Below are 11,579 nucleotides of genomic sequence, written 5' to 3' on the forward strand. Positions count from 1 at the left end.
TTTAAATTTTTAAAAAAAACAAAGTCATGAAAAACGTGGTGATGTGGTGGTTAGCAACTGTTGCCTCACAGCAAAAATGTTCTGTTTGGGGCTTTCACAGGTTCTCTCCGGGCACTCCGGCTTCCGTCACATCCAAAGACTGTGATTAAGTTAATTGGTGTGTTAGCCCTGTAATAGACAGGGCGTGTGCCATCTGTTTCCCTGGGACAGCAGCTTCAGCCCACCCAACATCAAATGGATAAGCAGAAGAAAATTGATGGGCCTATTTCCAAGCAGACATTTGGAGATTTACTGAAACTGCACTTAAACATGACTCCCAACTGTAAAATTGTATGAATTAACTAATGTGTGCTTATCTACCCAAAATGTTCGTAATAGGAACACAAATTTTTGGCACACTACCAGGAAAAAAATATATGAAGATGGTTAAGGCCACATTAAGACAAAAAATATTACTGATCATTTTGAGAATAAAGCTGAAATTCTATTCCAGAAATTCAAGGAAAAAAGTGGAAATACTATTTTTTTAAAATGTGGAGCTTACAGTTGTTTCAAGGCAAACTGCTGCTATACCCTGTACAAAATGTCTTGTGTAGATGAGTTAGTGAAATCATACCTCAGAGTCAGTTTTAGTTTCAAGGAAACGATTTAAACACAGTGTGGTGATGGGTATAAGGGGGTGAAAAAAGTCCGTGCAGAGCGTTGCATCTGGTCACAAGGGAAAAAACACACAAACATGGATTTGTGCAAAATGAAATGTTGCCAGTGGACAGGATATCGTGCAGTAAAGAGGATGGAGGACAAGACATGATAAGACAGCTGATCAGTTTGTGTCGCTGACTCATCTACACGAGGCTGTTTGTACAGGGTATAGCAGCCTTGAAACCACTGCGTCTCTATATTTCGACGTATTTCAGCTTTATTCTCAAAATGACCGATAATAATTGTTTCCTTAATGTGGTTCTTTTTAGTGGAGGAAGCATGTTTCCATAGAAACAAGCTTCCATACTATTTCCCGAGCATTTCCACGACTGTCTGGCTCTGTGTTCCACATAAGTGAAGGGAGATAACAACGCTGCCATTACTTTCCTGCCCTGTAGGTGGCGCCTTGTCACAGGGTCGATGAAGTTTAGACGCTTAAAAAAATCTGCTGGCTCCCGAGATCGAGAACGCGCTCTGAGTCGCTTCCCCAGCATGTGTTTACTCCTAAAAGTTCCTGTCACTGTACTAGCAGGACTATGTCTGCTGTGACGCCTCCTGTTAATGACCGGCATGTTTCTCATCGACGTGAGTTAGAAGAGCTACCAACGGAAAACCGGAGAAGACAGCATATTCCTCCGCCTGTCCAGGGTGGAAGGCAGGCACCACTGCACAGCCAGCGGCACCGGGTAAAGCGGCCGAGCGGCGTTTGTTGAGCTAGCCGTAGCCGCCTTTTTCAGATTTCATGCTAACATTGTGGCAAACAGGGCCGAGTTGTCAAGATCTGGGAGCGGTTTCACCGTGTCGGCTTAGCCTGCCGTCAGGTTTAACTTTGTTTTTGAGCTTTATCTGTTGTCCTAACGTAAACACTTGAGTCAGATTCCATTCAGATGTTATTTTATTCGAAGAATTAAGCAAAGGATCCGCGGACAGGACAGGATATAACTTAAGTCGGGATATTATAGAAGCCATGTAACATCATACAATATGAAGTTAACGATCCCGTCTTCTTGTAAGACGCATTGCTTTGTGTCAGAACACGCCATTGATCATTGAACCCACAGTAAACTTGATCGGTCAAAGTACACCAGTGGCAGTGGGCCCTACTTTAAATATCACAAATCCTCTGTTATTTCTAATTGTTTTCTTTATTATTTCATTTAATAAAGAAAACTGCATCTATTGTGGTGTTATTAGTTCAGCAATCGAGTTTTTAATCGACTGCTGCCTTATTAATGAGCAACGGTAAATGTTCCAAAGTGGAAAAACAGGCATTTCAAAACTGATCTGCTCATTGTTTTGTGTTTTGGAAATTTCAGTGTTTTAAAATTTCACTGCATCCAACATCTGTCAAAGAAACATTTAATATTTTACAGCATCCACTTTCCAAATGCAAAAGTAAATAGATTATTGGAGATAATAATCGGAGGCAAACAGCCCTGACAGCAGCGTGTCTGCATGTTTAATGAGAGAGTTGTCAGCCTGTGCTGCTGAAAACGGATGTTGTAATGCTGTAGATGTTAATAATAATTCAGTGTCCAACCTAACAGCCCCAGGTCAGTGGCTCAGAGCCCATGTACATTTCATTGGCCTGTAGAAAGAAAAAAAAGCCTTTATTCTTATATTTTTCTAAAGCATTTGCTCTCCGGAGTGTAGGAGGACCTGGTTCCACATTAAACTCTCATCATCACTGCTGTTGTTGATTTTTCAGTCTTCCTGTTGAGAAACTGGTGGGCTCTTTATCCATACTTTCATTATTGCAGGTCTGCTATGGTTAGCGCTATAGAGTGATGCAGTGAAACAATGAATTTTTATAATCGAGTTATTCCAAGTACTCGATGAATCAGCCCTACGTTATGCTTGAGTTGAGTTTTCTTCTATATGAACTATAGATGTGATGCTTTTTCACACAAGTGCCGACGTGGAAATGTAAGCTCGTATGTAGACGTGATACGTGCCAGCAAGCAAAGCTTTGATTTGCTTGACAAAGGTCCATTAAATGATCTTACTTTTTGAGCGCAGTCTTGGCCTCAGTAGATGTGAGTGTGTTTGGCAGGGACTAAACCCGGGCCTTGCTGTATTTTTTCCCATCTTGTCACCACTGGTTACATCTGTAATGCAGTGTTTCCCACAGAATTATGTAGCATTTGGAGCAGTACCAAAGGCCGGGGCCACCCACAGACACTTTTTAATTCATTATAAATACTACCACATTAATCGTCATAGTAATTTGTATCTTCCTAGCTGAATGGATTCAGCATTAAGCTTTGAACTGTATCTAAAGGGACACTTACTTTATCCTCAACCAAACAAACACGAACACACATAATTGTGTTTGATCAGCGTGTTGGTTTGTCTGTAGAAATGCCACGCTGGAATGAAGTTTTAGCTTGACTTGTCCAATCTTGTCGAGTCTTGCTAGTCCTACTGGTTGGTTTGCTATCTTGGGTGAGATGCTGCCTTTATGGAATCTGAACTGTTACAAAAGTGGACAGTATGAGAACTGTGCAGCACAAATGGAGGCTGTGGAGAGAGACTGAACTACTACACAGTTAACTTCTGCGTAGATAGGCTTCTAGACTCAGCTTGTAGCATGTTCCATTAGGTGCTAGTACCAGGTACTTTGTATTTTAAGTACCTACTCAGCTGGGGTTGCAAGCAGTCTGAGACGATCCAAAAATGTGACATCAGAGGACTGCATGTCACTGATTGCCTAGTCATTGGCATCACTAGATGAGGCTTGAGAGCAAAACAGATTTATCAGTAAACAGTAATTTTGTAGGACACAACTTTAGACCACAAAAATGGGAGCTCTACTAAGTTGCCTGACTTTCTTTAAATCATAACAGAGCGTCTTTTTTACGCTGCAGCAGAAACTGTTGGAGCACACTGCTGAATAAGAGCAGTTCATTAGTAGATGCACATCCAGTGTGATAACCGGTCAGCTCACTTCTCTGGCTAAGCTAAAACAACAGCACATCATTACAGATACAAAGAAGTAACTGAGCGTTATAATTATGTGCTTCTCAAAGCTTCCGCTGTCACTGACTGTAGCTCTCTGCAGATCTCCACAGGGCAAACACATTGTGGCTGTCAGTTTCTCTACATACTGTCTATGTATAGTTTAACATTTTTATTTACGTTTGCTATTCATCTGTTCACAAGTTGAATTATTCTGAGTAAAAGTAACCTCTGAGGTAGAGCAGGGCGATATGGCCAAAAATATTTATCACGATATATATTTGAAAATTTGCGATAACGATATAACTGACGATATAATTGATGCGAGACAAAATACAACTCCACAACATTACTAGCGCAAAAAGACAACCTTCATTTATTTTCACTTAAACAAGAAGCTGGTTTTTATGTACATTAAAGCTTTATAAAAATGTAACAGTGCAAATGCAAATTCCTTGCTGAAAGTTTAACCAAAAGGCATTTCCAGTAGAAATGGGCTGACATATCCTGAGCATAACCATGTATAATATCCACTGAAGTTAAAAAGAGGTGCTTTGCAACATTAAACTGCAGTGTGCAGTACGTATTTTTCGGACCATAAGGTGCACGGGATTATAAGGCACATTAAGCGAAACAAAGCAGTCAGATAAATCAAACTTTATTAAACTCATTCTTCTTGCTTCCTCCACTTCTGTACCATTGATTCATTAATGTTGAATTCTCTGGCAGCTGCTCTATTCCCATGTTGTTGCAGTATATTAATGACTAACCTCGTATTGTGGATGGATTATCTCAGTTGTTCTCCTGACTGAAGTTTGGTCCGTTTACAGCATCCTGCCATGCGATTGCATTTGTCTCTAACCATCAGAAGAACCTTCACGTTAACTTTTATAAGTGGAAAAGTGTTAGTGTTCAGTCCTCCAGCTTCACTGTTTATGTTATGCTAACATAGCTGTGTCGCTAGCGATCACGTAGCACATCATTATATACCAGCTAGCCCAACTTCAGTAACCCTACAAACATCACTGCTGTTTAGTTTTCCTGTCTTCATTTATGTTGGAAGTGATAGCAGAGCTGTACGTTTGAATTTTTTCAGAAATCTCTCAGTCAGAACATGCTATATCATGCTTAGGTAACTAGCGAAACTAGCGAGCTAACTTCCGCTAGCTTCCTGCTAACTTCTAACTCCGTTAAATGTAATAAATTTTGTTTTCATGGATGCCTGGAAGTTAAACTTATAGTTACACCTGGTAAAGCAGCAATGCTGATCGTTTTATTAAAGATGAAAGAATTTAGACAGTTTTTAACTCTCAGTGATGCTGCAGTGTTGTTTGACCTGAAGCATACGGAGTTTAGGACCCAGATTACTCCCAGATTTAAGAGCATCTTAGTCCGACAAATACGACAATAACGACGGCCGCTTGCATGTTCTGCAAAAAAAATGTGCTTTGTGTGTATCTGACGGACAAACACCAAACCAGTTCCACATCACTGAAGTTGCACCATTTTTACAAACCAATTCTGGTTCATCTGTTTCACTCAACAATCGGCCATGTGCGTATGAAAACAAAGGCACTGCGCATGCGCGTTTTACTCCATTCTATCGCGATATTTCATTTTCCTATCGTTGCCTAACATTATACCGGTATTACCGTGAACGGTATAATATGGCCCAGCCCTACTCTGAGGTCAAGCATACTCGTTTCTCACAATGTTTCTTTTCATTTTTTTCACTTAGTCGAGTAAGGGGTTGACAAAAATCTTCACAATCAGACATTTTCTTGCCCAATATATTACAGGATGCACTATAAGCTGTCTTACATTTTATACAAGTGTTGCATTAATTTACCTGCCATCTGAATTTAGGAATTCGTAAATATATCTTTGCCTCCACAGACTGATGTCAGCCAGAACCGCCCTCGAACTGATCCCAGTGCAACCTGGTCCCGCACGAATGATCCCAGTACCAGAGAGCCTCTGTTGGACGACTGTGAGCGAATGGGGACTCTGTTTGGTTCGCTCAACAAGTGTCTGCGGGGAATGGGCTTCAGCCAGATGTACTTTGGGGACAAAACAGTGGAGCCGGTCGTGATCGTCTTCTTCTGGCTGCTGCTCTGGTTCCTGGGCATCCAGGCCTTAGGACTGGTGGGAACTCTGTGTATTATCATCATCTACATCCAGAAATAATGTTGATGATTTGAGTGGTGCTTGGTGAAACTCTGGAGAGGCCTGTACTTATACACTCTTGGTGATTTACGATGCTTTATAATTGTGATTGTCCATCTGGAGCCTTCACTTGCTTTCCACAGTTGATGCAAACAATGGAGACTGATTAAAGAAAAACCAGCACAGAGCCAGATTAATGGATTTGGTCATCTTGCAGTATTTACCACAGAGGACGCGGCGTCAGTTTGGGGTATTTTTGTGGCTGGTTTGATTGCATGCACGTTTATGTTCATGTACATTTTGGGGAGAAATATTAAATGAATCCCACAAAGATGATTCACTAATGTTTGCAGTGCACAGTTCACTGTGAATTGTGTTGAGTGTAATGCTAACAGTGTCTCATTTTGGGCCAGATGTGGTTGTGATTGTGTGTCTTTATTTGGACAGAGAAGGGCTGATTTATCGAGTGCATGAGTGATGTAGAGGCCTTCATGCTGTGAGCACAGTAGCTGAGCTCTGGCTCATCGTGCTTCACTCAGTCCTCATTCTGCATCCACATGTTTCTGCATCAGGACAGAGGAGGAGAATCCCAATGCATGGAAGTTACAGTGACCTGATGGGCTTCCAGTGTGTCAAAGATCATTCCACAACGACACAATCTGTTGTGTGTTTTCTCAGCCTGCACAAATATGGCGACTGTTTTCTTTCTTTCTGATTTTACAGTTGTTATGAAGCAAATTGAAATGTAATTTCCAATGTGACAATAATGAGACTCGGAGCTGCACGATGTGACGATGTGGAATTTTGACTTTGACGCATACCTGCACCCTCACACAGCCTGCTGAAAACAAACCATGTTGTGCATGTTTAAGAGTAACGGTAACATGAACAACTTAGCGGTTACGCTCAGATTTCAGGTTTATATGGTGGAATTGTAATAACAGCGCCCTCCTCTGGTTGAGTCCTGCACTACACCTGGCCTGTCAGATTTATGCAGAGAATCTCTGTCAGCCTGCATGACCACACAGTGCACTGTCCGCTCTAACAAAATTTGCCTTGATATCAAATTATCTAAATTGCCATCGAACTTTGAACTCCCAGCAGCTCATCTGAAGAATTTATCGGTCATGCTAATAGTGAACACAGCCCGTAATCTCTTAATATCGTGTCATTGCCAGAAACACCTTTAGTCTCCTTTGCAATGATTCTGCAGGATTTTATTAGATGGTTAAAATTATTTGAATAGATTTCAAGTGAATATCATTAATGGAGTGTTGTCATCCACCCACATAGTATGACATGCATGCTGCTGGGAAAAGGAGAGAAAAGAAGAGACACTGAAAAGTTTATGTCCGCCTCCAGGATGACGAGAAGAGAACACACAGTTCACCACAATGTAACCCGTTTACTTAAGAGCGAGGTTATCTGAGCACGTGATGATTTAGTGGTTCTGGAGTTTTTTTCTTTGACTTGAAAGTGGAAAAATTAAGCTAGAATGATACACTGGCGAACTTTGAGGACTAATTCCTGCCCCATGCAGCTGATCAGAGCCACTGCATGGTCTCTCTGTGGGCAGTCGAGTATTTCACCTCAGTCTTCCACTTTGTGTTTGCTAGTGTGGTAGAGTCGCTGTGAACATCAGGCCAGGATGTTGTATGTTCCTAAACTAAATGCGATAATGAAGATATTGTTTTGTTAAACACAAGTGTGTGACAGCGTGTTCAGCTGAAATCCTAACATCACACACTGTGTGCTGTGCAAACTAATCTGTGACCGCTCGGGTTTCCAAAGAGCTGAATGCTTAAAACAGCAAATGCTGATGTGAGTAAACCCTGGACTCGCCTTTGCTCTTGTCTCAGGTTATTTAAGTATATTTGTGTTCAGACGTGCAGGTGTCTACATTAACTACACTCTAATCATGGGGAATGCATAATCACAGATGGTAAGCTACTGATTTCCAATGGCCAAGCTACATTTGTCCCTCTAAGATGCTGCAATCAGCTATTATCAAAAGAAAGTATTTTTCATATGGCAAACATGTCATCTTCCAGTGTATTAATAAAATGTTTTTAAAAAAAATTCTCTGGTTGTACTGTGTTTAAAACAAAAAAGTTATTCCCAGAAAGTAACAAATTACTCTTTACTTAAAAAAACATAAGTAATCACACCATGTAGAAAGTAATTTGTTACATTAGTTCCATCATATTTTTGTTACTTGGCAACTTAATATGGAAAGTTGTCTGCCATTAAACAGCACAAGCTTACAGTAAGTTTGTAGGTCTGTAAGACTAGGAAGAGATCAAAGTGCCAGGACATTGTGAGACCACACACTTTGAGCATCGAGCTGCATCTGGTTTGGATGTCACGTCCGCATGTTGTCTTTGCAGGTGCTTGCAGAACTTCAGTGTCATGTTTTGCAACAGTAGGTGTTTCTGCACTGGCACAGTTTATACCTTATTATCACATTGTTTTTCATTTGTGTAATAACTGGCTGTAATACTCACGTCTGCTCTCCTCCAAAGCGGTACATCATTGCCGCTTGAATGAGCTGAGCTCAGGCAGTTGTTGCAAACGTTTACCTTATAAGCCCCAACAGATCATTTCTTTTCTATGCATCTGTCATTCAGATTATTAGTACAGCAATGTTTTATATATTTTAAATCTGTATGCAACAGTCCGTAGTAGTCATCAGGGTAGACAGTCGGATCCATTCTACAAGTGAAACGTTGTTCTTCACTTTTCTGTGTGTGAGCCCACAACTACAGATTACACTTTATATCACATGTATTCACAGTGGATGGTAATCAGCTCGTGCTAAGCTGTCAGCGTGACATACAAATAAACTATAATATAAATCTCAAATATTTATACACCTATGGCAAATTGAAGTAAATGTAAATGTAGGTGGTATTTCTGTCAAATGTACTGCTTATTTTTCATAACTGCAACACTCTGAATACAGTGGTTCCCTCGCTAGGTTCACTTTTCGCGGCCTCGCTGTTTCGCGGATTTTTTTGGGGGGGGGAAATGTGAACACTGTGTTATTGGTTTGGCTGTCAAACATCTAATACACCATGGATCAGCCTTCACCTAGTCTCCCTGATGTGCACTTCTTCTGTTGCAACACAGTATTTTATTCTATTTTGTATAGTATGTTATTCTACTTTATCTTCTATTCTATTGTTCTTTTCTTAATTTTTGCTGCTTTTAACTTTAACTGTCCACTTCCTGCCATGACCAAACAAATTTCCCAGGTGTGGGACTAATAAAGGTTTATCTTATCCCATCACATCAGAGGAGTCACCCCGTGGTATTCTGAAGACAAGTAAAGACAATAGATATAAACACAGAAGCAGCACAAAGTCCTTTTTGGCACAACACCGGCTTTCACAGTCCTCGGGGGACGTAGCCCTTGTACCTTTTTGACTTTGCTGTGTGGGTATGTGTGTCAGTGATTTGAGTGTAATATTTCCAAATTTGTGTGCATTTCATTTCCAATACCAGTTTTACCTTTTTGATGATACGAAATGTTCTTTTTGTCTCAGCTTTTGTTGCTTTGCTGTACTTTCTCTTCACACACATGCCCACAAAGTTATGGTTGATGTGATACGATTTACAGGAGCGTAAAATCTTCACGTATTAGTCAGATCTGTTAGCGTATTTACCTACCATCCAAAATGTGGTTACTGTGCATGAACCCTTACTTGCATTAACTGTAAGATGAGAAAACATAAACGCACTCAGGTCTGCTGTAGCTGCATTCTTCTAAACAGCTGGTGTGGGTATGTGCAAAAGCTCAGTATACAAATGAAGAAGTCACAACAGGAAACAGTCTTTTTGAGGATTTTTCCACATTTCCAGATGCAGCAACCTTCCTGTTTGTCATCTGACAACCTGAGAGAAGAACAAGCTTCCCACCTGCACTGCCGGGTTACAGGACGTGTCAGTCAAAATGATACCAAAGATCTGCGCAAAACCATTTTCTGACACCTTTATTCATTTACAAAGAAACATCAACATATGTTGCAGCCTATACAGATGACTGTGAGCAAAATGATCTGCAGATTTAAGTGCATCGTCACACAGATCGACCTGCAGTAACACAGGTGTACACTTTGATATCAGGTAAATGTTTGAGACCAATAAAAGTTGAATCTCATGGTAACAAAGATCAATACAGTCAGCAACACAAAGATAACATTCAAAGTTTTAGTTTTAAATTATGTATATGCAGATAAACATACTGAATACACTAACATTTACAAGCAATGTACAGTATATACAGTGCACTTTCACCTCCACAAACCTGTGAAGGCTGAAATATTCAACAGGAGTCAACATGCAAACCTTTTCAAGTATATCTGTCGGAGCGATTTTCCTCTGGAGAAATTCTGACACCAATCAAAATTTAAAATAAACATTAAAAGCAGCGACCCGTTAACGCTTTAGAAACAGCTGCTCAGCTCCAGCGGAAAGATCACATCTTCCACCACACTTGACAAAGCAGTAGTGCATACACTTTACTGTACACGCCAGACTTCTGGGACCACATCATTGTCATGTCAGACCTGTAGACACTTCACATGAGAACTGAAGCTGAGCGTGAATGAATTATTGAGCTTATATTTCATGAGTTACAGAAATTAACAAACTACGTTTGGCATTTTGAGTCCGACTCCTCACTGACTGAGATTTTGAACTAAAAATAAACAGACAATTTCAAGACATCACACTGGACAGGGGCAAGCTGCTGTGACTTTTTTTCAAGAGTTATTTATTGAACTCCTGATAAATCCAGCTCAGTGTCCATTGCCAGCCTCCAAGAGGATGCGGCTGGGCTCAGTGAATTTGGCTGTGACGATGTAAAACAGAGCGGGTCCTGGCACGAGGGCCAGCAGCGGCAGGTCCTGTTCCAGCTTGTCCAGTCGGGAGATCGAGATGATGCCGTAAGCATGCAGCAGCCAGTGGCTGAACAGGACGATGAGACGTTTCTTCTTGGCAACCAGATTCTTAAAAGACTGTATCTCAGAGGCAGACATGTATGGTAACAGTGACAAGAGACAGGACCAATAAGCAGCACATCATACGAACATCCTCCTCCTATAGCCTGCAGCACGCCTTAGCCTTAGCACAAAACTGCGCCTATATGACACCGCAAAACCAGGTAGGAGATCCTGTAACAGTACATGCATCCGTAGATGATGTATGTGTGTGGTGTGTGTTGTCGTTGTTCGTTCGTTGTGCGTGTGTGTGAGGGGTGGTGTGTGTGTTGTGTGTTCAGCAAGTTATCATGTTCGTGTGGGGTCTGTCTACACTGCCTGCCCGCTGAGGGGGCAACAATACCCCATCAGCCTTTTACAGGTAAGGGGTTTAAAAAAAACACAACAACAACAACAACAACAACCATCTACAGTCTAGAGTCGAACCAAACTAGTGTAATTCCTAAATGGTTAGTGCCCACACAATTAGTTTGGAGGAGTCATTTTGCTGTTGTAACTTTATACAAGTCGATGAATAAACACTGTAAAGAAGTAGAATTAGTATCCAACCTCATATCAAATCGAAGAACTTCTTGATCACAATTGTAAAGTTAAACTGGGAAATAAGAAATGCCCACACCGCAGTGACTGTAGTTACCTGTATCTCAGAGGCAGACATGTAAACAGCCAACGTGACAAGAGACAGGACCAGGATGATGTAGGGGAATGCATAGTCTGAAACAATAACACAGTCGTCTTTACTCAGAGTTATTT

General features: G+C 41.0%; 2 protein-coding genes across 2 annotated transcripts in view; one reads left to right on the forward strand and one right to left on the reverse strand.

The window, feature by feature from the left end:
* Positions 1–1,017: 1,017 nt before the first annotated feature.
* On the forward strand, positions 1,018–6,797 carry fam241a (family with sequence similarity 241 member A). The gene is made up of 2 exons (XM_005938698.3): positions 1,018–1,388; positions 5,557–6,797. Exons 1-2 carry the CDS (start codon positions 1,239–1,241, stop codon positions 5,845–5,847), a joined length of 441 nt encoding a protein of 146 aa, XP_005938760.1. The 5' UTR covers positions 1,018–1,238; the 3' UTR covers positions 5,848–6,797.
* A 3,004-nt stretch (positions 6,798–9,801) lies between these two features.
* The window catches only part of LOC121815613 (JNK1/MAPK8-associated membrane protein), a gene marked incomplete at its 5' end in the record, with an annotated part of 2,915 nt that continues 1,137 nt past the window's right edge, over positions 9,802–11,579 (reverse strand). The window contains 2 exon segments of the mRNA XM_042227258.1: positions 9,802–10,844; positions 11,464–11,540. Of these exon segments, the coding sequence (XP_042083192.1) occupies positions 10,626–10,844; positions 11,464–11,540 (296 nt within the window).

This window comes from Haplochromis burtoni, unplaced genomic scaffold (assembly GCF_018398535.1).
Source record: "Haplochromis burtoni strain Fernald_Lab_line unplaced genomic scaffold, NCSU_Asbu1 Contig_251, whole genome shotgun sequence".
Taxonomy (NCBI): Eukaryota; Metazoa; Chordata; class Actinopteri; order Cichliformes; family Cichlidae; genus Haplochromis; species Haplochromis burtoni.

Coding starts and splice junctions, on each gene's coding strand:
- fam241a (XM_005938698.3), top strand. CDS start 1,239: ATGTCTGCTGTGACGCCTCCTGTTAATGACCGGCATGTTTCTCATCGA. Junction 1,389..5,556: donor TGCACAGCCAGCGGCACCGG/GTAAAGCGGCCG, acceptor TTGCCTCCACAG/ACTGATGTCAGCCAGAACCG.